Raw genomic sequence first — 26,740 nt, 5'->3', positions numbered from 1 at the left:
TGATTATTCTTAATGCTTTAAACGGAGGAATTTAGTCATTCATTCGTATTTGAGAAATTTGATATTAGTACGTTTATCGTCTCCGCCCCCTTCTCCTCAGATCATCGCGGCTCAGGAGGAGATGCTGAGGAAGGAGCGCGAGCTGGAGGAAGCCCGGAAGAAGCTGGCTCAGATCCGACAGCAGCAGTACAAGTTCTTGCCCAGCGAGCTGAGGGAGGACGAGGGTTGACGGCCGGCCAGGACGGGACGCCGGGCCGGCTCTCCTCTCGTGTAACTGAAGATGATACAGCACTTGAAACAGGCCTGTTTGGTAAGACGACCAAGTGCCTGTGCTTCGCCGTGTATTTGTGTGTATGTGTGTACGCGTGCAAAATGTTTGACCTGAAGTCGTGTGAGAAACGTTAATGTTACAATAATGACGTGAAGAAAGTTGTAAATCTATTATTGTTACTGAATGTTTTATAGTCAGTGAGCAAATAGTCATGAACAGGTGGCAAAGTCGAGCAAAGGGTCGTTTTATTCCAGGCCCGAAACAAAGGCAGGAGGGGTATGTCTCATTTCACCACTAGCTTGCATGCACCCTCGAATCGATACATATCAAAGAAGCTACTAACCAATCGAGTAGTCGAGCATAATGGCACTTATTACTAGTTAAAGAAGAACGAAGAGCTTTTTTTTTTCCCAAAACGCCATAAATGGCACATTTAAAAAAAGAAAAAACTTGCCATGTCATTTTTGTGTGTACACAATTATGTTATTATTTATACGTTTGTCGAACAAACTGAGCCAATGAATTGTTTTAATGAAATTAATTCATGTCATTTTTTTTTTTTTCTCTCAGCATGATCCAAATGGATTTATGGCGTTTTGGAAAAGAGCCAACCTAAAAGAAAAAGTATATATTTATTCTTGACTGATATTTTAAAAAGAAACTAGTTTTTCTTACCGAGCGGACAAAAAAAAAAGTTGCGACCAAAATGATCTGCGTGCTTTTCGTTTCACTCCGTTTTTGAAAAACACAATCTCACACAGAGCAGTGCAACAAATTAGCTTGAAACTTTTTTTTTTTTGCTCTAACAACAAGACAATAAGTGTAGCTGTGAAACTTCTATCAGGCTTTCGACGTAACATTCAAGTGTAAATATACAACTTAAGATATTTTTCCCCATTTTAAATTCAATAGTTCCATTGTAATTCTAATCAAATCAAATACATGCAAACTATCAGCGAAAATTTGCAAGGCACAAGTCATTTCTAAGTATTTTATTAGCAATATATTTCATGACTGAGACATTTAGTGAGTAGGAGTTATGACAATAGATGAATACTGTATTGTATTGAAAATGTACTATTTTATAGAAAAAAGAAAGCAACAAGAGCAATATGAGCATCGTGTAAGACCAGTTGCATGCACACCTCCATGTGACAACACGCGCCCCAAAATCTAAATGGCAAGAAAGGTACGTGTGCTTAAATATGGGGAAATTATGCTTTGCCATGAAAACTTTTTTTTTTTTTTTTTTTAAATACCTGTTAATGTAGTAATGTTAAGTTTATACTGGCAGTTTTAACATACATGATCCAAAGTGGCTTTTTTCTTTTTTTTTTGTTAAAATGGAACATCTGTACATTTTTTAATGCACACGTTTGGAGTTTCAATATTTTTGCCCCAATTTTGCTGATCCCTAACAAGAAGCTGAAAGGTAAAATTCACAACCTGTAAATTTCCTAGTTCATTTCAAATGAATATTTCAACAGTCCTCTTCATCATGCTGTTTGCATTTTGACTCATCAACAGTACTCAGTCATTGCAAATATAAAAGTAGACATTTTTGTCCGTTGGGACTTTTGCACTTCGGCTTGTTAGCGACCATCAAGTTACGCAGAAAGTACAAAAACGTGCATTTTAAAATATAAATGAGGTCAAATTAGGTTCACTGGCAAAACTTTTCGGAAATTTCACCTGATTTTGTGAGTGGTGTGGATTTTATTGATGGTATAAGACCTGTTGATCTTGTTCAATATTTACATTTACAATATTTATCGTCTCACATTGGCATCTACGATGTAAACTCACTATTATCGCACTGGCGAGCTGAGAACGGGAACCGACTGCACGTTATGAAATGAGCCTATTGGATGATGCACTGAAACCGCTTCCTTCCATTTGTTATAAATCGAAGACATTCCTTCGCACGCCGAAAAAGGTAAGAAACTTAAGCTCTGGTTCGAGAGCCCGTCTTCTTTCTATATGGGGAATTTGCCAGCAGGTTAGCTCCTGCGTTGTGTCTCATGTGCCTTACTCGAGCGTGTGGTGCAGGTAGCTGAAGATCCGTCCCGGTTGGGGCTTGAGCCTTGAGAACTTTTTTTTTTTTTGCCAATCCCCATCAAGGCCTGAGCGCGACAAGTGGAGTTCTTTGCCATACGATCCAATGCCTTGGCTGCCGGCCGATACTTGCCTATGTCGCGAGCGTGGATACCTTTGGGAAATTTCGAAACTTGGATGGAATACTAACGGCATTCCTTGAGCATGTGTTTGAAGTTATGAGAAGTTGTTTAAAAAAAAAATAATAATAATAACTGGGTTGTTCTTGTTCCCGTATGTGTCATGGACCCACTTTATGTTTTTACCAGTATAAATGCAGTGCTGAGCAAACGTGTAAGGCTGACACTAGTTTTGTTGTTCCAATGACTTTTTTCCATTGCATTCATTTTATTTTTGTGTGCGGGTTTGGTTTGTGTTGTGTTCATTTTTTATTTTTTACATTGTGTTATGCTTTTATCTAACCCACCAAAAAGGTACCTGAATATTAACCCAATCTGCTCAAAATCCAAAACCGGGTCACGCAAAACAACCCAGAATTATTTTGTGCGTACAAAAAAAAAATATAGTCTGCTACAACAACAAATCTAATGACGGGCCAGTATGTTTGCCCAGCGCTGTGTATTTATTGTTTGAATGATTTGTGCAAATATTTCAAGCAAATGAAGTGAGGAGGGAAGTTGATTGTGTTCCGAATTGGTCTTGTGCAAAACCCCGTTTAGTTGGATGACTTGATGCTCTATGTATGATATTTATCTGGTCACAAAAGTATTTTTGGTATTCATCACAAAATAAAAATAAAAAAATCAAGCCGATCTGCTTTTGTTGTTGTCATTTGGATGGCTCTCTACATTCTTTCCAGCAGGAGGCAGCATTGTCTTGTGCAGTTGACTTTATCCCTTCCGATGGAAGTCAAACCAAATATAGAAATAGCGGTTGTGTTTTTTCTGTATCCCTCTTCCTTCATTCCTATAGTGATGTTGAAAACGGTGATGAGCTCACAATGTTACAGCCATTTCTCCAATTAATAATAACAAGCTTTTTTTTTTTTGTTGACATTTCCTTCCCTATAGGGATGCTACGATAGAGGCAGGCACGTGGGAAGGCCCGAGGCTTGTAAAGGACATTGCTTTACTAGTGTCCCATCATATGGTGAGAGCACCATATTTGGATCGTTTCACTCATCCAAGACCAAGCAGATACACAGGGAAGGGTGACGCCATGTTGTAGTCGTAGTCATCTCTGTGACCTGTTTGTTTAATTAGACCAAAAAAAAAAATTAAAATGCCATCATAAAAAAAAAAATTATGTTCAATTGAGCAGTTGTCGCAGTGGCTAATGTCACAAATGACAACAAAAAGTTCTTCCGCCTTTATTATTTTTAATTGGGACATCTTTTATGTTATTGGTTAATTTCCTTCAACAATTGTGTCACACTTAAGGAAGAGCTTGTCCTCACTCGGGTCACACTTTACAATTTAAAAAAGTTTCATGAACCTAACATGTTTTTGGAATGTGAGAGGAAGTCCGAGCGAGTACTCCACACAGGAAAGCCAAAGCCGTGATTTGAGCCTGAGAACTGTTAAGGCAGACGTGTTAACCACAGGCTGCTGGTCTGGCTGCTTTTCCCTTTTAATCCTTCTAAATTCTTGTGTGAAGATCGCTGTCCTGTGGCAAGCCAAAGAATTTTTCCAGCTGACAAGTAGTTTGATTTTCACTTGGCTTTGTCTGGGGAAATTGTTTCGAAACACATTTTGTGCTTGCCACTTTGTTTGGACTTGAAACTTGTTGTGAGGTCACTGAAGCATTCCGTTCTTGTGTGTTCTCGCTGAAGCCACGCTCTGGAAGATAAACCCAATATTCATCAGCTGACAGAGCGTCTCATTGCTCGGGTCTGGAGCGCATGACTATTTTAGGTCATGCCATACTGTAGCGGAGCTCCTCTGCTCTCTTGAGTGGATTGGAAAGAGCTTTGATTTAGGATGTTACTGTAACATGACTCTCGGTGGGCTTCTGCTTCAGCTACTTTAACATTCCATCTCAGATATCATCATTTTGACCGTCCTAGTCTTTTCAACATTCCCGGGCCTTTATGTAACGGCAGTCAAAATTGCCAAGCTCGGCCAGATAACGAGCCGGCGCCACTTCCGTGAGTTGACTTAGCCAACATGTAAGCAAGGAGGATGCCGCAGTATTTCTCCGTCAGCAATGACAGCAAGGCTATATTGGGACAGAGCTGAGACTTTGACCTGCCCCAGCTAAATTTGGACAAGGAACAGCAGGAATATGTATCAAACGCTATCATTTGACACCCACTTAGACCATGGTTTAGTTCTTGACAAGATTCCTTTTGATTTCTTTGACTTTCTTTATATCGTATTTCACACAAATCAGTGACGCGGGGTCGTCGACCGCAAATGATCTGCGGGCAACCTCTTGGGATTTTCAATCACAGCACGGTGAAATGCAAGAGCGAAGCTTCTTAATTTGGAAAGTTTGCTTCGGGCCGGTTGGATGCCTGTGTGACATCCACGCCCCTTTTAGAGCTGAACAAAAAGTGTTGAGGAAGGGGACGGGATCCTCGAGGGAGGAAACTGGGTGGCCATTTTCATGTACGTGAGCAGAATTCGACATATCCTCAATGTTTCTGTCTTCCATTTGTTCTTTTATTTTTTTAACTTCTTGAACGGTCATGCCGGGCGATCAAACGTGACTGCAGACAGGCTTCACTGTAAGAATGCAGGTGGAGCCGAGATGGAGGCATTCCTCAGTGTGGCCAAACCACGCGGCCCGCTCGCTGTCGACACCCAAAAAAAAAAAAAGAAAATACCGCAGCGGAATGTCTCCATCGCCTTTGTATCCCACGCAATATGTTAAGGGTGTGCTTCACATCGGGTGATGGTCATTTTTGTGGTTGTCCACTTCCTTTCATAAGTCAAAAAAAGCTCCCTGAACTTCTGATGAGGAACTCCCTTTCGAGTCGAGCGGGACACACTCGTAAAAATGATCTTAACGAGAAATAAAATAGCTCCAAAACAGACACAGGGGAAGAAGTGGCGCATCCTTATCCGCCCCTTGGTTTAAAGTTCCCGTCAAGACATTTTACGGCCTTCTGGAACGGAAAGAAGCTTTGGATCGTACAACGGCTCCCACCGTTTCTGCTGAGGGTCTGAGACCATATATGGAGAAATATACAAAAGCGTTCCTCTCAGCTCGCAAACACGGAAACGTCTCGGCCTCCAGAAGTACCCCAGCGTGCACGTTCGGCAATAATTAGACAATATGAGAAATGTTCAAATGACTCGTCCTTCTTTTCACCTCTCTTGACCATCCCTGCATACAAAGAACGCTTGAAATCGATGTTTTTCTAACCCACTCTGTCAGGTCTAGAATTTAATTTTCCGCCAAGTGCTGCATGAGTTCTAAAGGAATCATGACAGCCCCCCTCCACCTCCTCCTCCATTCCTCCTCTTCCTCAGTCGGTCAAAGCCGAGTGAGCAGCATCAGATATGGCCGACATTCCTTCTTCTCGGTGTGTCCCCATCTGTTGGGGAGGAACACAAACAAACGTAGACACCCACCCACCCTCCTCTCGCCAAATTTTGTGTCTGCGGCACTGGCAACTTTGACTTTTTTTATCCTGTTATTGCAAAGTTCAGCCTTTTTTTTCTTTCGCTTTTTCTCGTCTAATTACAATCCAAGCTGTGTAATACTAAAACACTTTTGCTTATTCCAACTAACACGTTAAAGATCCCAAGTAATGGCTTACCAGGTAAGCCAAAGTCAGTCTGGTTAAAAATACCGTTTTTTTCCATGTATAATGCGCAAAATTTAGCTAATTTATTGTCCTAAAATCTGGGGTGCGCATTATACATGGGTACAAAAAAAAAAAAATTCTCAATTTTTTATTATTATTTTTTAAATCCGGATATCATACGGAGGCCGCCATTACAGATGTGCTTTCTTCTCTGCTGTTCACTTCAAACACACTCCATCCGAACACAATGCTCTGGTATCAGACGCTTGCTCGATCACCTGCTCGTTTGCTGTCACAATGTACCCTACACAAATCCGAAACATTTCTTCGCTATTGAGTATGCTAGCGCATGCGCAGTGATACTGACCAGCAGAATAACATTCGGTTGTTCCCAAAGATGATCTTTTTTCTGAAATAATTTTATGTTCACGGACTTAAGTAGGAGTCAAAATCTGGGTGCGTATTATACATGGGTACAGGCTTTTTTCCAGCATCAACATGCCATTTTTAGGGTGCGTATTATACATGGGGGCGCATTATACACGGAAAAAAACGGTAATATTAATGTTATGATGTTTTCCAATAAGAATAAATAAATACAAATCAGAAACAGTTATTGATGACACTGAACAACATTCCCTGTGAGTTGACCGATTCATTCTTCGCCGTGCCGTATTGTGTATCGGAGCCTTGTTGCGACTCACCAGCAGGTCCAAGTTGTTGCAGCCAAGTACAGCTCCCAATCTATTTAAATGGATCATCGCTTTGATTAAACCACACCACATCACTGACCCAGCAAGGCTTGAGTTACAGCTTCGGGCTATGACACGCACTCTGATTATGCGCTGCCTAATGGTTATGACCCTGCTTGGCGCTATCTGATTCCAGAGTATCTGTGTGTATATATATATATATATATATATATCTGGAGCAGCTCTGCACAAATCATCAGATGGCATCTAGAAGGGAGACTGCCAAGATAGCGCTCAAACGAGCAAGGGACTTCAGTATCCCTGGGTTCTTTCGGTGATGCTTTAAAGAGACGAAGCTCAGCTTATGTGGAAAAAAAACGGAATTGTTTTGTATAGAACGATCCTTATTGACTTGAAATAGTTAAAAAGATAAGCTAATAGTAGCTTCAATTCACATTAGCCTCAATGCTAGCTAGCGTGGTACTCAAGAATCCTAAATTTCACTCAGTAAGTACCGGAATTAAACAATATGTCGAATCTGTTATGAGAAAAGTCGCAATGGGAGTTTGGATTCCACCAAGCATCAGAAAAGTTAATTGCACGTTATTAGTTGACATTAGCTTAACAGCAGAACTCAACTTTATTTGTAGTGGATAATATATCAATCATTTTTTTTTTTATTAAAAAAAATTACCTCTTGGAAAACAAGATGGTATTAGAACTTTTAGGTAATAGACACCTTCTTTGACTGCCAACGACGGAACAGTCCGACCTAGTGGACATGTACAGAAAGCAAATAGTTCCAAACGTCAGTTAAAAGTGTGTGAACTCTCCCCGTTGTCACTTTAGTGTCCACTGGAGAGATATTTTGAATTTTCTTTTTAAGGCCTTGTTTATGACTATCACCATTGCTTTAAAGACGTGACGTGGCCTTATTTATCGGACCCGCTCTTAACTACCTGACATTGTGGCAAAGTGAAGACGAGGTGAATAAGCATTGGGCTCATTTACAAGCACCTGTCAAAAGCAGCTGTCGGCTCTCTTAAACAACCAAAGTACAGAGACCAACGATTAAGATTCGGATCTGAGAGGTTCCGCATGCCTGATGGGTCCACAACATGCAACAGTTGCCTCGTGTTAAGTGGCTGCCAGTGACAATGAAACAACGTGCTGGTTGTCAAGTACCGTATTTTCCGGACTATAAGGCCCACCTAAAGACCTAAAATCTTCTCAAAAGCCGACAGTGCACCTTATAGTCCAGTGCGCCTTATATATGGACTAAATTCCTAAATTGAAACTGTCCCGAAGCATTGTGTCATGAAATCAAGCATAAGTGGCCTGCTGAAGACTATGAATCATGAATCAAAAAGACTATGGATCATTATTTTGTGATTATAAAGTCATTTGTTGCATCTGAAGTTGAAATAAAAAAGATAAAATGGAGAATGATTTGATTTGGATTAAAAATCTGACATGATGCATTAATGGTGCGCCTTATAGTCCGGTGCGCTTTATATAAGGATTAAGTTTAAAAATGGGCCATTCATTGAAGGTGCGCCTTATAGTCCGGTGCGCCTTATAGTCCGGGAAATACGGTAATATAACATCATCTCAGCCCTTTGCTTCCATGTGTTTACACTCTAGACGCAACATTAGGCACACCAAAAACTACGGCAAGTCGTGTGGACAAAATAGTAATAATAATCATCCAACAATAGCACTTCTATTACCTGGTGTACCTAATGAAGTGTCTGTCAACACGGACGCATTCAACAAAAGGATGGATTTGGGACTTCTGTCATCAAAACAAATGCATTGAGTCCTCGCTGCTATTTTGATCGCGCTAAAGTGTCAACGGGGGAAATAACATAATGGATGTTATTTTCATTCCCAAAATGCCACTGATAATCCGGCTTTGCCTTGACAAACGTTCCCCTGATTGCGGTCAGGGAAAATTCTCTTTGAGATGATAACGATCACATTACAAATCCTTTTAGGCATTTCTTAAGATACACCACATGGACAAAAGTATCGGGACGTATCAAGGTGGAATAAGCGACGATACTTTAAGATAATCCGAAAGGTGATTTTAAATCATTTGCTAGTTTGGGATGAGAAGGAAGGAACTGAGATCATATTTACAAGCAGTGCCAGTCACCATTAAACAGATGCCTGGCTGTTAGAACAAGCTGGCGTGTAGATTATCAAGATGGTTGACTATTATTGTGCATGTCAGTCAGATCAAACAGACTTAATGGCAAACACGAGCCGCGGAAGTCTTCTCATCATTTACGTCGTCGTGGAACATTTCTGGAGGCTTCCCTAACCCCGCCAGTCGTCATTTGCCAGGCGTGGCGATAATAATGTTTAAAATCCATCAAAGTCCGGACAAGACGGGAATTATTTTGAGAGACATATCTAATGGCATTGGACCTTGGACATTTGGCAGCCGGGCTTGGATGCATATTACAGACCAAGGCAGGTGCATGAAAGAGAAGGCGATCCTAAAAATATCCAAAGTATCTTTGTAAAGATTAGAGAAGACACTTGTGTGTCCTTGCTCCACACCCTTCTGGGACTAGGGGCCTTCTTTTTTAATAAGTGGCTTTAATTATTTGGACATTGGAATATAGAGTATTTATGAAGATTTATAATCTATGTAATGTAATGGAAACAAGAGTAAAAAAAAACGTTTTAAGAAAATAATTCTCGAGTTTTTTGAGGGGTAGTTTAGTTTATTATAAAAATTTAATTAGAAATAATACAAGCTAGTAACAAAACAGCTGTTTTTGAGAGGTAGTTAAAATTTAAATTAAAAATAATACAAGGTAGTAACAAAAAAGCTTGGTTAGCTCATTAAATAACATGACAAAAAGTTCTTGTCTTTGGATTTGGGCCTCAGGGATTCGAAAGGGGGGTTCAAGAACTGGTCAGGGTGGACGGTGAGTCAGGTGAACATTGTGGCAAATGTTTAAAGAGCCTTATAAAAATACAAAATGAAAAGCGTAGGCTGGGTCGAGGCGTGTCGCACATCCCCAGTTTACAGAGGATTTCCTGTCCACTATCAGGTGAAAATCCCCATCATCACACAGAACGATTGTCCCGAGGGTGGGCTTGGCCACAAAATGAAGCCCCCCTCCCAGGCCCAGGCAAAGCTGCCAACACACACACACATGCAGACAGACATTGTGTGTTTTTAAAAGCCCGCTGGAGGTCCCAAAAGTCGGAGGGAGGAATGACTCCAATTCAAATCGACATGGCAATGTAGTAGAATGGATTTTTTTTTTGCAATTTGGGTCGATTTGTTAAAGAGCTTAAATGTAGTCATTTTAATCTCTATTTTTGTGTGGTTTATTTTTTTTTGTGAAGCACATTGAGCTACCTTGTGTACAAAATGTGCTATATAAATAAAGTTGCCTTATCATAAATCTGATTTCTTGGGTCAAGTTTGAAAGGTGAACAGCACGTTTGACTTGCAGTTTAATTTTTTTTTTAGGTAGAGGTAGGAAGCATGAACGCACACACCGTTCAAAATCACGCATGTTCCCTGAACTGTGCATCTGAAGTGTCAAATTAGTTTCTGTCTCCGGCCACATACCGTAAATTTCGGACTATAAGTCGCACCGGAGTATAAGTCGCACCAGCCATAAAATGCCCAAAAAAAGTGAAAAAAAAACATATATATGTATATAAGTCGCTCCTGAGTATAAGTCGCCCCCCCCCCCACCCAAACTATGAAAAAAAAACGCGATTTATAGTCCGAAAATTACGGTATGTACAACAGATTAAATCGAGTCGAACATTGGTGCAATTCGAGTCCTTTTCCAAATGTTCTTGTGAAATATGAACAAACAAAGGCTCAGTTTTGCGCGAGTTATCCAAAAAGAATCCCATTCGCACAATACGTTTTGTTTCCAATTCAAGAGCTGTGCCTTCATCTTCAAAGTGGCTTTTCTTACGAGGAAGCCCCTCACCCCATATAAAGACGTATCAATGTTTGGGAGAAGACCAATCAGCGAGTAGACCCTCACAAGACGTCCAGCTCCCCTCGCATGGACGCATGCATGCCTCCTCCCAGCCCAAAAAAAGGATTGGATGTCTGAAGGAATCCACAGGCCCCCCCTCTTCTAAGTACATATTTGCGAGGGCACAGAGAGGCAGAGCCTGCACTCCAGCTCCACGTTCACTGAGGCACACACGGCCCCCGGCTCCAGCTCTCGCCACTTTCCCACTTTTTACCCTTTTGACGGAGTCTTTCCCTCTTGGGCAATAAGCAGCCATGGACGCCATCAAGAAGAAGATGCAGATGCTCAAGCTCGACAAGGAGAACGCCTTGGACAGAGCTGAGCAGGCCGAGTCAGACAAGAAGGCGGCGGAGGACAGAAGCAAGCAGGTCGGCCCGCTTTTTGCAAATTCATCATGTGTAGATGGATAGAGGGAAAGACGGATAGATAGATAGACGGATAGATGGATAGATAGATGGATAGATAGATAGATAGATAGATAGATAGATAGATAGATAGATAGATAGATAGATAGATAGATAGATAGATAGATAGATAGATAGATAGATAGATAGATAGATAGATAGATAGATAGATAGATAGATAGATAGATAGATAGATAGATAGATAGATAGATAGATAGATAGATAGATAGATAGATAGATAGATAGATAGATAGATAGATAGATAGATAGATAGATAGATAGATAGATAGATAGATAGATAGATAGATAGATAGATAGATAGATAGATAGATAGATAGATAGATAGATAGATAGATAGATAGATAGATAGATAGATAGATAGATAGATAGATAGATAGATAGATAGATAGATAGATAGATAGATAGATAGATAGATAGATAGATAGATAGATAGATAGATAGATAGATAGATAAGATATGCATGAATGTATTGCTTTTCTTGTTTAACTGGCTTGTCTTTAATACGCATGTTTAGTTAGAGGATGAAATAAGAGAGTTGGAAAAGAAAATGCGTGTGACTGAGGACGAGCGAGATAAAGTGTTTGAGGAGTTCCAAACTGCCGAAGAGAAGCTGCTGAGCGCCGAGGAGGTCGCCACCAAGGTATCCGTTCTTACCTGCGCCGACCTCCTTAACCTTGCTCTCTTTCTTTCTTTCTCCTGTCCTGTCCTCTCCCCGTTCTCTGTGCGTCTTTTGTATCTGTGTGCTATGCCACTCCCTGGTCACCCGCCCCTCAAAAAAAAAAAAAAAAAACTGATACGGGCCTCCTCAGCTTGAGGATGACTTGGTAGCTCTGCAGAAGAAGCTGAAGGGAACTGAGGATGAGCTGGACAAGTACTCTGAGGCTCTTAAAGATGCCCAGGAGAAACTTGAGCTGGCTGAGAAGAAAGCCACTGATGTAAGTAAAAACGAGGGATCCACCAGGGCACCGTCACTTGTCCCTTTCACGTTTTCACCTTCCTCTTAACACTGTCATTTTACTCTCATCTTGGGGAGGTGGAGCGCCTCCATAACCCAAAAGTTAAAACCACTCCAATAATTCAATCATATGCAGGTTTCCCATATTTTCTTTTTTTCTATAATGTAATATTTCTTGTTTATTTTGGCAATATAACTTCAATAACCTCGAGTTGGATGAAACCAAATTTCTAATTTGGGGCTCAAGATGAAAAAACGTTCGAAGCCTTACACTATATTTTACTGCAAGCTGAACTATTTACGAGGCAGCCCAAAGAAAGTCACACTTGAGTGTACGTGACATCCACACCACATCTATTTTCAATATGGACACATGATAGCAGTCGTATTACATTTTGCACACTAATCCTTGTCGTTTTATATGTCGCTGCCTGCTGAGGCTTTTTTTTTTTTTTCAAAAGTGAAAATCAAGTCGGTCTTCCCACGAGCGCAGGGAGCCAGCGGAGTGGATATATATAGCCGACTTCTTTATATGGTCAACATTGAGCTGCAAGCTGCTTGCTTAGCAAATGGGGGGGGGGGGGGGGGGAAAGTTTCTCACAATGTGCCACCAGGACAATTTGGCCAAATATAGTCGGACATGGAAAAGATGAGGATAAAAAAAAAGACATTTTGTAGATAGACAGTAATTATTTTATAAGATGGCAGACAATTATAGTTCTGGACATGCAATGGCCACGACTCACTTTTACGTCACTAGTTACGTTTTTTTTTTTGTTTGTTTTTAAACATACAATAACGTAAGCCATATAGAATTCTGTCGGAGGTTTTTTTCCAATAATTATTTTGCTAATTGATTATGTTGACACCCTTTTGCCCGCACCGTGTGTATTGTTCACAGTTGACCAGCAGAGGGTGCTAAAAGACAGCTAGTTCCTGTGCTCTTGGTTGATTCGTGCCATCATTATCAATTTTAATTCCACATTCGATTGATTTTAGGGGCCATGTGACTTATAATTAAGCAGTTAGCGGGTTTTTATGGTAAATATTATCGCGCTTATTTTGTCGTCAAATACATTGTGATAGTGGAAGATCTGTTATCGATTAGATGCTATGATTACGATACTGGGCCAGTATTGAATTGATTTGTATTACTTTTAAGTTTTCTTATGCCTCAAACTTTTCTTTAAATAAGTGCTTAGTAAAATAATAATAATAATAATAATAATAATAATAATAATAACAATAATAATAATAATAATAAAAATAATAATAATAATAATAATAATATGGAGAATTAAATTTATAGGCATATTGTAGTGGGTCAAAGTGATTGTCAAAAACTAAGCGCAGAATTTCTTTTTTTTATTCCTAAAAAGTATATCCAGTGTTATTGTAAACCTATTATGCACGGCTTGAATTTTAACACTGTGCTTAAATAAAAGAGCAATAGCTGTGTTGTATATTAGTTTAAATTCAACTATTTTCATTTTAGGCAACTCTATAACTCAGTGGCTCTCAAAGTGAGTGACAACTCTTGCAAGTGCTATACTGTACTATTAGCATTTATTGTTCAAGTACCTTTAAACATTTATGTAATATTTTCAAACCCTATTTATGTGCAATAATTTAGAGTTGAAATGAATATATTGACATCGTTTTTTTGTGTTTCAAGCTCAGTGTTAATGAACGCATTGTTTTTGGACATTTGGCCCTACTATGCTATTGTATTTTGACATTGTTTTTTTTTTATATGTATAATAATTGGGAACAAAAAAAGTATCCGGTGTTCGATATCAATTACGACATCGGTATCGATGGATAACACCATTTGGATCGATCCGCCCATTCACTTGCAAGCCGGATGACAAGTCAGTCAGTCAGTCAGTGCGCCAGAGTGTAAGCGTTGCTTAGCCGTGAGAGAATCACGAAGGATGGCAGGAACCACGTCGGTGGAGGCTGTCAAACGAAAGATTCGATCTTTGCAAGAGCAAGCGAACTTCGCGGACGACAAAGCCGAAAGAATACACCGCGAGTTGCACGAGCAGCGCCAAGCCAGAGAGGAAGTAAGAGAAGATGTTTGTCGTTGATATAACCCGTGCGGGATGCTGCGCGCCTCGTAACGCAACTTCACCTGCTCCGTTTTTGAATTTCATGCCAAATTGGCCACCTTCATTGCTGATGGTGGATGTATGACTTGAGAAGTCACTGCAAGCAGGAAGCTGAAAAGTCAGTCTGCAGGTGACAGATGCCATATATGGTCAACGCAGTGCAATAGGTTTTTTTTTTCCCACCTTGAATTAGAAAGAGAGCAAATCCCTTGGACGGCTTATAGTGTCTGAGGCCAGGCCAGGCGAGGCTCAGTCTGATATAGCTTTATCTCCTTTGTCTGATGACTTGCTCCCAGCTTAGTTGCTCACAGTATACTAGTGTGACTTCCTTGTTGGGCCTCACTTTCAGATTTCAACTTGTCTGTCAAATTTAAAGTAAGGAGGGGCCAAATTCAAACTGCCACATCTATATGCAAATCTTTCATTTTTGCAGAAAGAGTGGACTCAAATTGCTGGAGTTTTTCTCTTTTTACTTATCAATATTTACTTTCACCAAATCCCTCATTATATGCTAAACAAATATTTATATTCTGGGATAGCTAATCTCAGCTCAACATGTTAATGTGCTTCAATAATTTTTTTCATGGCCCACAAGGCTAACCAAAAATAAAATGTTTTCAAAAAAATTGTTCAAAATGACTTTGGCACACAATGGGCTAAAACGGCAGGCACAGAAAATGACAGTAAAAAAACAATATTGAGTTGATAAAAAAAAAAGTGTTCATTGTGAGCTTGACATCTTGAATGAGTCAACACAGCATGTCAAAAAGCAGAACAAGTCAAAGGAAGTCTTACTTGGGCCGATTTCACAAACAACTCAACTGCTTAAATCAGCAAGCGCGCCTCCCTCCCGTTTCTTTGGGCTGACATGTAAATCTTGTGGTTGGAATGTTTGTGTTTTAAAGAAAAGAACCAAAATGACCTCTTGTCTCCTCTTCTCAGGCTGAGAGCGATGTGGCCTCCCTCAACAGACGCATCCAGCTGGTTGAGGAGGAGTTGGACCGTGCTCAGGAGCGTCTGGCCACTGCTCTGACCAAGCTGGAGGAGGCCGAGAAGGCTGCCGACGAGAGCGAGAGGTGCGTTCTGATGCCGTTTCCCTTTGGCCGCGTGTCGCCGCCTCTCCTCACGTCTCCACTGGCCGTGTCTTCGCAGAGGCATGAAGGTCATTGAGAACAGGGCCATGAAGGATGAGGAGAAGATGGAGATCCAGGAGATCCAGCTCAAGGAGGCCAAGCACATCGCTGAGGAGGCTGACCGTAAATACGAGGAGGCGAGTTTTTCCCACACCCTTCCAAAAATAAAGGTGCTTTTGTAAACACTTTTGCGCTGCACCCCAAAGGTGGCTCGTAAGCTGGTCATCATCGAGAGTGACCTGGAGCGTACAGAGGAGCGTGCCGAGCTGTCAGAAAGGTACAATTTGCGAAATGTGCACCCCCCCCCACCTCACACACCTCCCCCTGCTTGCAGTTCACCCTTACCGTCAAAAAGTATATTTATGTAAATGAATACACGGCCGGTCTGTCGGAACATGACGCCTTGTGTTCTTACTATATGTGGCGAATATTTGCATTTGCTCCCCCCCCTCCCACCTTGATTGGCTGCGGCTTGCAAACGATCGATCGCCACTCACAGTCACTGGCGAAGGATGGACGATGAGCTAAGAGTTGAGGAGCAAAGCATGAAATCACTAAACTCCTCAGTCAGACAGGTACTTTGAGCCAAAACTAACACACGTGTATTTTTATTTTATTTTTTTTTGCACAAGACGTTCCTTCATGCAATCATTCGGCGAAAAGAACGAATCTTCCGCTTTGCTTGCTCCTGCTTTACATTGTGCATCTACGTTTTTGGAGCCAAAGTGAATTTTGGTTGGCTAAGTGTGTGTCTTCTCACGCAACACAGCGGTAAAAAAAAAAAAAGTTTTATGAGATAATCATTTTGTAAGCCTTTTAATATTCACTTGAGCTCAAAATTTGCCTGCTGCATCATTTCATGCTTCACTTTTTCATAACTCCAAAGCCACGTTTTCCACCAAGTTGAATGACGGCGGGGAAAATAATAAATAATTCATTTGAAATGGAAATTGCAATATTGAAGGGGGGAAAAAAACTGCAATTATTATTATTACAATTACATTATTATTATTACAATGCAATTACAATTATTATTATTATTATTATAATAATAATAATTATTATTATTATACTTTTTTTCCAAAAATGGTTCAGGTCGGCACCTTTAGAGAGAGAAGTGGTCGGGGTGAAGCGAAGTATGCCGAGTGCTCGACCTTTGTCACCACCGTGTGCCAATGTAAAGTTGACACCGTAAACAAACAAAAGAGTCCACGCAACAAAACTGCTTGGTGGAAGTCCGGCTTAACATTGCAGGGACGTGCCAAAGAACCATTCCAACGCCGACCGTCCAAATCTAATCTGCTCCTATTTGATCTCGCCCTCCACATTCCTGCTCTGTTTGATTCCCTCTGGGGTTCCTGTCCTTCTTATTGATCTCCTCCCCCCCTCTCTTCCCTTTTGTTTCTTTCCCTCCACCCATTTGACATCCGGTTCTGTCCCTCGACCTCGTTGTCGCTTCCTCCCTCTCTGTCCCATCTCTTTTTTGCACCTGTTGTCAAACAAACCAGCAAATGCGCTGAGCTGGAGGAAGAGTTGAAAACCGTGACCAACAACCTGAAGTCACTGGAGGCCCAGGCTGAGAAGGTAAGCGACTGACTGCATGCTGACCAAGACCCTCCCGATTTCCTCCATGGCGGAGGCGGAAGAACTCGGGAACCGGATGCTTGTAGTGCTTTGACGACTTTGTCAGAAGAATTATCGGAGAGCTGAGTCCTTCTCAGTTTGCGTGACTTCTCCTCTTTGTGACCTCGCAGTACTCGCAGAAGGAGGACAAATACGAGGAGGAGATCAAGATCCTCACCGACAAGCTGAAGGAGGCGAGTTTCACGGCGTCACCTTTGCCGTCGGGGATATGCGGCGCGCTTACGTTTCTGCTTCTTCTGCACAGGCTGAGACCCGTGCTGAGTTCGCTGAGAGATCAGTCGCCAAGCTGGAGAAGACCATCGATGACTTGGAGGGTATGTTTGATTCGGACATCTCCACCTTTGATTGTTTTGAAATGCATTCAGGGTTATTTTTGGTTTCAAAATGGAGGCCGCTCACAATCCGAGTAGGATTCACAAACACAATGCGTCGCACAAATTTGACTTTTGTGAGTCAGATTAGAGGAACCAGGAAAACGACAAAAAAGTCACAAGTCAACATTTTTCTGTCCATACCACAAGAGGACTTTGCTCTTATTTGTACTGCCCTTTCATTCCTGGCATTCTTTGGTGTAACTTTATTTTCCTCTTTCTTTCCTCCCTTTCTTTGACTGTCCTTTTCATGTCACCTTTGCTCTCCTTCTCACCCTGCACCCCCCCCCCCCCCCCCCCCCCCCCCGTGGTCCACCAATAGATGAGTTGTATTCTCAGAAACTGAAGTACAAGGCCATCAGCGAGGAGCTGGACCACGCCCTCAATGACATGACTTCCATGTAAATGTTCTACCGGCCGTGCCTCTTGTGTTTGTTGGTTACTACTAGGATGGGCGGTTAAAGCTCATAATCGAAGAAAAACAACGTGCCGAACGGCGTCGTGGGTGTTTGTAGCGTGCGGTGAAATTTATTCTTCCCACCCAGAGCCTGATTTAAGTTGTTTATTTAACACCCTCAGCTATTCAAAAAGTAAACACAAAACAAAGATGTCATGTAGATGTAATATCCAATTGATAGGCTAATAGAAAATTAGCATCAAGCTAATAGGAAATTAGCATCAGTTTCTATCAAATAACAAATGCTGTAGTCACACATACACAGACAGGCAATATTACAATACTCAAAGGCACATATTCTTCCTAATCTGTGGGAAAACAGTTATATTGATTAAGCACAATTATAAATTTCTTCTTCTACCCTTGAAACCTTCATGTGTGTAAATGAGACCACACTGCCCCAAGAGGCAAAGGCTCACATTGCAGGACCAGTTCATACGTATTTTTGTTTTTCTCTATTATTGTTATTTACATATTTCTTTAGTTAGAATTTTGTAAACTCAAAAAAGAAAATCTGTAAATAGTTTCTATTCATCGTGATTTCAATAGCGATCCAAATAATCGTGAGCAATTATTTTTCCGGAGCCATCTTCTCAGGTTGCGTCATTACGGCGCACATTGTTTGACTACTCAGGTGGTCTTTGCATGTGTCAGTCATTTTCAAGCGGGGGAAGGTAATGCACGTCACGTGAAGCAGCATGGACCGGTTTTATTTCGTTTCTCCTCGTCGGGCCTTTTCACGGTAACCCGAGACACGCATGCTAATCGATTGACTCTCCGTAGCCCCGAGCCTTTCCTCTTTTGATTGATCATCTAACTAACTAAATCCGCCTCATTTTACGGGCGTGGCTCCTTCCTGTCGATGTGATCTGACTCCTCCCCTTTCATTCACTCGACTTCTTCTTTCCTCCCCTGACAGATAAATTGTTTACATCTCATCAAAGACGCCTCCCTCCGGCGGAGTGGCATCTGTCTGCTCTCTCCAGCCTTCCCTCCATCTTCCTTTCCCTCTCCATCTGTGCTATCCCCGTCCTCATGTTTGTTCTCATCCTCATGTCGAAGTCCATCCTATCTCTTGTACAGAATCCTAAAATCGTTCTGCGTTGTGTAAAAAGAATAAACCTCATCCCTTCCATGTACGCAGTATCTCTTTTCTGTCCCTTTTCCCTATTTATTCCCACTTGTTTTTTCTTTCAACATCTCAGTTGCCCTTGCTTTCATTGTTTAGGTCGGCGGCAGGCGAGAACTTAAACAAACGCCGAGTCAGTTTAGCTTCTCTTGTAACAGTCGAGACTTTTCGGCAACAAGTAGTGTGACGGGGGATTTTACTTTGGCTGTTTGAGGATGGGGATTGATTGGATTATGATCAGGAAGATTTTGGTCAAGTAGCGAGATGATGGAGAACATCTGGTCGGATGAAACAGAAGCTCTGTTGCAAGATTATGACGCGGGCATTGTACGTTACGCAGCATTTCAATAAATGTACAATCTAAACGCTCTGAGTGTTTTGGTCAATTGTCAAAAATTAAGGCAGAAAGTGGACGTTAACCGCTCCACAGCGGAAACTGATCATATTTTATTTATTTCTATTTTAGTTTTAATAAATTAACTCAATTAAATCTTGAATATATATATATACATACAATATGCTCTCGTTTAAAATATTTCCAAACCAGTATCAGAATTTTAAATGTATTTTTTTCCCAAGAATGTAATAATAAAATATTAAGCTATGGTTGCATGAGTAATAAGATCATTTATTTACATAAATTTATGATGCTGAAAAAAATACTGCAATTAAAAGAGTTCAGAAAGCAAAAATTATTCATTTTCTATCAAATGTTTGTGAGAACGTTAAACTTTATTCGATGTCTGCTTTCTTATAGCAGAGATGTGATGGGTAAAATGCCAGAAATTTGTGAGGAACATTTTTCATATATATATATATTTTTTAATATAATTAGTGTGTCAACACGGGGTTTTGGGAAAATGTCAAATTGAAAACCTAATTATTAAAAAAATACATGATTGTTTGAAAAAATAACCATTCACTTAATACAAATTTACGCAAAAGTTGAGTATGTTATGGATAAAATGTAAATATAATTCAATGACTCACATGGTTGTTGATCATGGCCGAGGGGATATTTTCAACATCCTGACTATCTTTTCTTGAAAAGGTAGGCTGTCAGCAGACTTTGCACTTTTTTTTGCCCGTTTTGACTTGTTGACTGATTGCAATCATCTACCACAATAGTTGTCATGTCACTAATTACTTCCATGTAGCCTTCGATAGGCAATATTTTTTAACATATTAATGATGCTTGTACAAATTAGGATACAGCGTTCTCCATTTTGTGATTACATCAGTGCAAATAAGAATGTTGACTGTGTGCATGGTTTCTCACAAAACCATAATGATTGTTTTGTTTTGTGTGCTGTGAAGAATGTGTTAAACATGTAACCGGCTTGATGATTAACAGTCCAACCGGCTGCCTCTCAGAATCACTTGTGTGCAACTAATACTTTTTTTTTTTTTTCCTTAATAGAAAAACTTGCCCATGCTAAAGAGGAGAACCTGGACATGCACCAGATGTTGGACCAGACTCTAATGGAACTGAATAATTTGTGAAAGCACAATCTAACCCTGACATGCACCGTGGTTTGGCTTTTTGTCCTTGCACCTGTTACCCAATAAACCCGTTCCTTACCCGCGGTGCCGCGCTAACAGCCAGATGCTATTTTTCATTGCACCATCCTGCCTTCAGTGGGACTCAAACCAAGGAGCTAAGGGAAGTCAAACTTAAGCATTTCCTCTGATGAAGCCCAAAGTCAGAAGCATGTTTGCATTTGCAAGCCAGTTTTTATACTGTAACAATATATTTTTCTTGGGTGGAATTACAGATGACTTTGCTTATAAGGATTTTTTTTCTTTTTTTTTTCTTTTTTACATCTGCATTGATATATTTTATTTGACTATAAATTACGCACATGCCAAGGACAAAGTGGAGAAATTTAGCACGTAAACCTCACAATGATGGATTTTTTTGTTCAATCTGTACAAAATACTGTAAATGCACTCCTTGTGAATTTTCAGTTGATAAACTGGTGCTAGTTTGTACATTGTTTAGGTTGTATTGGTTTGTAACAGCGACAGTCCTGAATTTGTTCATTTTGTCTGTGCGGTTTCGGACATCTGGTTGTGCAGTTTTAGCATTTTTAAAGTAGAAGTTCCAAATGTTTATCATATTTGAAATGTTTCAAATTTGAAATAAATTAAAGCACGTTTTGAAAGCTATGTGATTGTATTGCGTTATTTTTTTAACATAGACCATCTGTATTTTACTTTTGGTCAATGTGTATTAAATTTTTCAGTAGTACCTGGTGAAAATTTTAATTTGAATTTCTTCAATTTATTTTTATGCTTGTGATGGATGAATTTTGTGAGTTTATTTATTTAACTGGCCGAGTCTATCGCTCGATGTTTTCTGGATCGGTAATCGATTCATCAGGTCCGGCTTCCCATGACAAACCGGAAGTAGGTTTTTGCCCCTCACCGTAGGAAGTGTTTTCACCAAGAAAAAAACACTTTATGCCTTTAAAATGTTCCGTTTATTGGTGCCACATACTTTATATGCACAATTTAAGCTTTTGCCCAAGCGGGTGACAACTCTATGGCTCCCACGAGCCGCTGGGCGAGCTGGGCCGCCCGGACAGAGGAGTGTTTTTACCCAAAGGCGATGCTACGCTAGCAAGTCCACCACCAAAAACTTTTCCTTGGTGTGGATCTGTGGAGCTGGTGTGGGACTTGCCTTGGTGTTTGGACTGAAATATCACGCGGGGGCAGAAAAAGGTTCGTGTGATAACACATCGACGAACCGTCAGAATCATCGATACGATGCTGCAATCGAAGCGAGTCGACTTTTGGTGGAGCGAATCCAGGTAGGCGCGCAGGTATGCAGACAGGAATGTGGTAGTCAACAGGTTCCTCCTGTCTGGCTCTACTGGTGCACTTTTGTCGGTTTACTGTGGTTTCTCTTGGTAGAGTGAGGTCGGAGCTCCCGGCCTGGTGGTGGCGGTGGCGGTGGATGGAGTTCCTGTCTGGTGTGAAGGTTCGTGCATGTCATGGATGCATCGGGGTGTCATTGAAAGAAAATGACGATTAAAGTCCAAAATAATTAGTTGTGGACAAAATCTCTACATTAATTGATAGCAGTTTTTTACATGATCAAGCTTTTTCTGTATTGAAAAAAGCTTCACGTTCATTAAACGTGAATAAAATATGATCACGATCGTTGATTTTTTCCCCCCATTTTGTATATTGAGTTATTGGAATTGTTTTACGCTCGGGCCCTACTTCTTTATTTCTTTGTTTACCTTTATACTGTGTCTATTTTCTATTGGCATATGATTGATGGACTTTAGGGGTCGGTTATGCTGATTTGGAGAATCGTCTTCCATGTGGCCCGGAAACCGTGATGCGAATCGCCAGTATCAGCAAGTCGCTCACGTCGGCGGCTGCTGCGCGTCTCTGTGAGGAAGGGAAACTCGATCTCGATGCGCCTGTCCAGAAATATGTCCCAGAGTTTCCTCTAAAAAAGTTTGATGGACAGAATGTGAGCCACCTCCACTCACAAATTTTTTTCATCTTCTGCATTGTAACCCGCTCTCTCTTTTCAGGTCACGATAACACCTCGCATGATTCTCTCCCACCTCAGCGGGATTCGGCATTACGAGAAGGACCCAAATAAAGTGAGAGAGGAAATGGAGAAAGCCAAGCGGCTTCTGAAACCGTCCATGATGGAGAAAAAGGAGGATATAAATGAAAATAAAGGTGAGCCCCCTAAGCAATCCAAAGAAGCTTCCCAGGCCAAGAAGAAAAAAGAGTTTGAGCATGAAGAATACTACTTGATGGAAAATTTTGAGAGTGTCACTCAAGCGTTGGACCTCTTTAAGAACGACCCACTCATTTTCAAACCAGGTAAAGCACGCCCCCTCGTTGCTTCATTAACATGCGGGTTACTTTCGGTAAATTGACTTCTCGTCCTGCAGGCACAACATTCTTGTACTCGACCCACGCCTACACCCTCCTCAGTGCAGTTATCGAGCAAGCTGCGGGACGGCCCTTCCTGGATGTCATGACTAACCTCTTCCGAGAACTTGGAATGCTCAATACGGTGCCAGATCAAAATGAACCCATCATTTATCATCGTTCCAGGTAGGATGCATCATTGATGGAAGGGTTCACACTTCTCAACCAGACTTATGACACAAATGCTACACCATATATGTTTAAACGCTTTTTTTTTTAGTATCTTAATATTCTCAATATTGTCTTGAATTTGCAAAAGGCTGTTTGCCTTTCCTGTCCTCCACAGGTATTATCATCTGAACAAGCGAGGCCGGGTGGTGAACTGCCCGTACGTAGACAACTCGTACAAGTGGGCGGGCGCCGGCTTCCTTTCCACGGTTGGGGACCTCCTGCTCTTTGGTAACGTTCTCCTCTACAGCTATCAAATGGCTCACATTAAGGACAGTGAAGGGCTGCTGCCCGGTTTCCTCAAACCCCAAACCGCCGTGGAACTTTGGACGGCGGTGGATAAGACGGAGGCCAGCTGGGACAAGGACGGACGATACAGTCAAGGCTGGCTGGTGGTGGACAAAGAGCAGAAATACGGGCATTGCAGGAAGCGCAAGCACTATGTGTCGCACACAGGGGGCGCTGTGGGGGCCAGCAGTGTCCTGTTGGTGTTGCCCAGCGAGGAGATGGAGCAGCGACGAGGGCAGAAGGTCCTCCCGCAGGGCGTGGTGGTCAGCATTCTCACCAACATGCAGTCTGTGGGACTCAACAGCACAGCCCTGAAAATTGCACAGCAGTTTGACAAAGCCAGAAGCGCGTAAGTTGTTTTCGGAAAATGTGACTGTTTTGACTTTTCATATGACTTTGAGGGTGTTATTGAAAATAAGATCTTATTTTTATAGGATATTAAAAAAAAAAAAAACTACTGCACTATACGAATACCTGATTGTTTTTAATATCAGACAGAAGTCAATGTAAATGTGAGATTTGGCCGTACAGAAAAAAAGTCTTTCTTAATATGCACTAAGAAGCAAGCATGATCACACTTGTTCCTTATATGGATTTTATTTTATAAATGTTTTTGGTAACATTTTTCAAATATCCCTTTCCTAATGACTGTTGCAGTAGATTTCACTTTTGATCAATTTTTATGATTCCATAACAAGAGGTTATGATAGATTGTTGCCCCACTTTAGTGTTAAGGAATCATGAAAACGTTTCTATTTCTGTCCACTAGGTGGTGCTCATCACTAGAAATGCCAACAACTTTGTCAGCGTGTAAAAAAATAGAAGTAGACTTATTTTACTAACAATTCACCTTGTTTTACGGTTGTCCAATTCGAGTGTCAAAAATGAAAGTATACTTGTGTTTTGCCTCACTCCAAAAATCACACAAAATTCAGATTATTGCAAATTGCTTGTATTTACAAAATCACTGCCATTTACCCCTCAACTGATACAAAAATTATTTTCATCCAGCATCACACATACAACAAGTCGAAAATGTACATAGTATGTTTTAACATCCACAACAACGCTTTGTAACTATTTTTAGTCAAAGCCCATAGATTGAAATGTGATACATTTGTAGTCCAGTGAATAGAAACATTTGAGTTAATGTCACCACAGGGGGGCATAGTGGGCAAAAAATATGACTAGGACAACGTGGGAAAGCTCTGGCTACTCAGTACAACACGGCAAACTCGACAATAAAATAAAAGAACGGAATGTTCTGTACATCAGAAATTTGCTTTTAGCCTTTATGAGAACAGACTAAGCGTCAAACAAAGTCTCGAGCACCATTCACAGCAGTTAACTACTTTTACTATGGCAGTTAATAATGCTGCTCAAATTATTTCTTTTACTGTAAATGAAGTTCTTATAGTGGCCCGAATTTGCTCAAACATATTCATTTTATTTATCAGAGTATAAGTCTAAATCTAAACAAATTGGAGCATTTCGGAACTGATCTTGCACAACCTTAGTTTGGCCTTTCTAGCTCCAACAGGTATTTTCCTCATGCGTGAAGAGATGCTTAAGTCATTATTTCCACAATAAGCGGCGTTCCAAACTATCTCACCACGTGGCTGAGAACATCAACCTGGTGGAATTGTCAGACTCTTGGTGGGACTTTCCAATACTCTGTGTGACTCTGCTTCTTCTGTCGCTTGGCTTTCAGCATCCTGGACACAAGTTACATCAAGAAATTAGACTTTTTTTTTTTTCTAAATGCCTTCCTTTCATCACGTGTGTACTTACTTATAGGTAAAGTAGATGATAACGGAAAAGACCACTAAGATGAGGAGTCCGACAAGGACCAGAGCTACCACTAAACCCGCCTGCTCCTTGTCGGTGGATCCGAGAAGCAGTTGGAACTGCTCGCACCGACTTCCTTTGTAGTAGTTGTTGCACCTAAACGTCACATGGTCTCTCACTCAGGATGCCGTCCAAACATAATGGGTCAACGTTGTGTGTGTTTACGTGACTTACACACAGGAAAGTGTGTCCATGGAGGCAAGTTTATAGCACGTGCCTCCATTCATGCAATAGGCAGCATCCTCCCCATCACATGGCATTCCATGTTCTGTACAGACAAAGCAACTCGTATGAAATGGTGGCTCTATCGAAAGGTAAGGTTTTTAAATCGACTTTTATTTCTTACCTCCCATCATCTGGAATTTTTTTTTTTCTTTTTTAGGTGGAAGGTTACCTCGAGGTTACCTAGTGGAAAGTAGGTGAATCAAAGGAGAAAACGAATTACAAGGAGGCTTACAATTGATCCTTGTGGAACACCTTCCGAAAACAAAAAAAATATTTGTCAACCTCAACAACTCGAGCTGCATCGAATGCGATAGTAGCCTTACAAAAACACCTCACGATAACGTTGTCTTAAATAGCTTCATTTTTTAGATACAAATTTGTATACGTAAATGCCAGGAAAATTTGCCAAGTTACGAAATATCTAAGCGTTGTCCTTACCTGCCTGTGAAATCCCAACTTTTGGTAGCTACCGTGACTTCCCAATGTGACTCATAGTACTGTGTTGCTTTCACCTAGACCTTTAAGGACAGGCGTGATGTGGGCGTGCTCCTGCCTCCTTGAAATATGTCGTGAATGCAGTTTGTCCACATTGCCCGTGAAAATGGCGATACCGGCTCACCGGAGGCCCGTTTGTCAGCTTGTCTGTCAGGTCAGCAGTGTAATCGCAGCAGCCTCTGGCCATCACTGAGATTGATGATGATGGTGGTGGTGGCCTGAGCATGATCACGTCACGCCGACTGAAAAGGCTCTCTGCTGTGCCGTCACAGGCTCGGAATGGGTGAGGCAACATTTGTGCTCGTCTGCGTGGGGCGACTCAAATGAATGGTAGGCATGTCGAGAAGGTATGACTGGAATCGTGGGAACTCGCGTCAAGGCGTACCGATTGCTTCCTTCAAAGGAGTTATTAGTGCCTTGTGTTTTGGACCGTTAGTTGACTCATCAACTGGCAAGTTTTCCTCATTGTTTCTTAATGAGGGAAGTGTGTCACAGTGCACGTTTCCCATCTTTGAAACATTGTTGTGAATCTCTGTCGCCAATATAATTAATGAATTGTTGTGCGCCAACTCCAAATGGTGTCACTAGCTTGTGGGGTAGTATCACTTGACTTTTTCCTACGCAGTTAAAAAAATAAATCATATTTTCACATTTTGGATAACTTGCTTTTTATTCATTTATTGTTAAAAGGTTTTTAGAGCAGTGCTTAAGATCTCAACAGGGGTCGGATT

The 26,740-nt window shown here is 41.1% G+C and overlaps 4 protein-coding genes and 1 long non-coding RNA gene across 12 annotated transcripts in view; 3 read left to right on the top strand and 2 right to left on the bottom strand.

The window, feature by feature from the left end:
- The window catches only part of tln2b (talin 2b), a 56,264-nt gene extending 53,126 nt beyond the window's left edge, over positions 1 to 3,138 (top strand). The window contains exon 57 of the mRNA XM_061282118.1: positions 101 to 3,138. Coding sequence (XP_061138102.1) covers positions 101 to 229 — 129 coding nt within the window. The 3' untranslated portion in view covers positions 230 to 3,138. The remainder of the gene's footprint in view (positions 1 to 100) is intronic.
- Positions 1,673 to 14,812, bottom strand: LOC133156431 (uncharacterized). Of its 2 annotated transcripts, none has more exons than XR_009714866.1 (2): positions 14,472 to 14,812; positions 1,673 to 3,572 (listed from the first exon to the last, which is right to left on the bottom strand). It is a non-coding gene; the product is annotated as an uncharacterized LOC133156431 (long non-coding RNA). The 2 variants fall into 2 exon arrangements; XR_009714867.1 differs by lacking the exon at positions 14,472 to 14,812 and adding an exon at positions 6,785 to 6,949.
- Positions 10,915 to 21,191, top strand: tpm1 (tropomyosin 1 (alpha)). Of its 7 annotated transcripts, none has more exons than XM_061282121.1 (10): positions 10,917 to 11,165; positions 11,737 to 11,862; positions 15,231 to 15,364; positions 15,441 to 15,558; positions 15,628 to 15,698; positions 16,930 to 17,005; positions 17,176 to 17,238; positions 17,310 to 17,379; positions 17,759 to 17,837; positions 18,813 to 19,032. In XM_061282121.1, the coding sequence occupies exons 1-10, from the start codon at positions 11,052 to 11,054 to the stop codon at positions 18,814 to 18,816; spliced, it is 855 nt and encodes a 284-aa protein (XP_061138105.1). In that variant the 5' UTR covers positions 10,917 to 11,051; the 3' UTR covers positions 18,817 to 19,032. The 7 variants fall into 7 exon arrangements, with proteins under 7 accessions (XP_061138106.1, XP_061138105.1, XP_061138104.1 ...); XM_061282119.1 differs by lacking the exon at positions 11,737 to 11,862 and adding an exon at positions 12,032 to 12,157 and having other exon boundaries at positions 10,919 to 11,165; XM_061282122.1 differs by lacking the exons at positions 17,759 to 17,837; positions 18,813 to 19,032 and adding an exon at positions 20,443 to 21,191 and having other exon boundaries at positions 10,915 to 11,165.
- A 210-nt stretch (positions 21,192 to 21,401) lies between these two features.
- lactb (lactamase, beta) lies at positions 21,402 to 26,670 on the top strand. Its single transcript, XM_061282694.1, has 8 exons — positions 21,402 to 21,835; positions 21,939 to 22,005; positions 22,319 to 22,509; positions 22,574 to 22,874; positions 22,946 to 23,111; positions 23,272 to 23,790; positions 25,413 to 25,603; positions 25,672 to 26,670. Exons 1-7 carry the CDS (start codon positions 21,497 to 21,499, stop codon positions 25,456 to 25,458), a joined length of 1,629 nt encoding a protein of 542 aa, XP_061138678.1. The 5' UTR covers positions 21,402 to 21,496; the 3' UTR covers positions 25,459 to 25,603; positions 25,672 to 26,670.
- On the bottom strand, positions 24,372 to 26,035 carry LOC133156764 (pro-neuregulin-4, membrane-bound isoform-like). Its single transcript, XM_061282697.1, has 5 exons — positions 25,953 to 26,035; positions 25,636 to 25,694; positions 25,464 to 25,557; positions 25,233 to 25,385; positions 24,372 to 25,156 (listed from the first exon to the last, which is right to left on the bottom strand). Exons 2-5 carry the CDS (start codon positions 25,643 to 25,645, stop codon positions 25,087 to 25,089), a joined length of 327 nt encoding a protein of 108 aa, XP_061138681.1. The 5' UTR covers positions 25,646 to 25,694; positions 25,953 to 26,035; the 3' UTR covers positions 24,372 to 25,086.
- Positions 26,671 to 26,740: the final 70 nt, after the last annotated feature.

Source organism: Syngnathus typhle, linkage group LG7, assembly GCF_033458585.1.
Source record: "Syngnathus typhle isolate RoL2023-S1 ecotype Sweden linkage group LG7, RoL_Styp_1.0, whole genome shotgun sequence".
In the NCBI taxonomy this organism is placed as follows: domain Eukaryota; kingdom Metazoa; phylum Chordata; class Actinopteri; order Syngnathiformes; family Syngnathidae; genus Syngnathus; species Syngnathus typhle.
This window is presented reverse-complemented; position numbering and strand designations above follow the sequence as displayed.

Bases quoted from the DNA above. Each gene is read 5' to 3' on its own strand.
- tpm1 (XM_061282122.1), top strand. From the start codon at position 11,052: ATGGACGCCATCAAGAAGAAGATGCAGATGCTCAAGCTCGACAAGGAG. The intron at 15,559-15,627 runs GCGAGTTTTTCC...TGCACCCCAAAG, and splicing joins CTGACCGTAAATACGAGGAG to GTGGCTCGTAAGCTGGTCAT. The intron at 17,380-20,442 runs GTATGTTTGATT...TTTCCTTAATAG, and splicing joins GACCATCGATGACTTGGAGG to AAAAACTTGCCCATGCTAAA.
- lactb (XM_061282694.1), top strand. From the start codon at position 21,497: ATGTTCCGTTTATTGGTGCCACATACTTTATATGCACAATTTAAGCTT. The intron at 21,836-21,938 runs GTAGGCGCGCAG...TTCTCTTGGTAG, and splicing joins TTTTGGTGGAGCGAATCCAG to AGTGAGGTCGGAGCTCCCGG. The intron at 22,875-22,945 runs GTAAAGCACGCC...CTCGTCCTGCAG, and splicing joins CCCACTCATTTTCAAACCAG to GCACAACATTCTTGTACTCG.
- LOC133156764 (XM_061282697.1), bottom strand. The intron at 25,386-25,463 runs GTAAGTCACGTA...TGTGACGTTTAG, and splicing joins ATGGACACACTTTCCTGTGT to GTGCAACAACTACTACAAAG. The intron at 25,157-25,232 runs GTAAGTACACAC...ACTTGTGTCCAG, and splicing joins ATCATCTACTTTACCTATAA to GATGCTGAAAGCCAAGCGAC.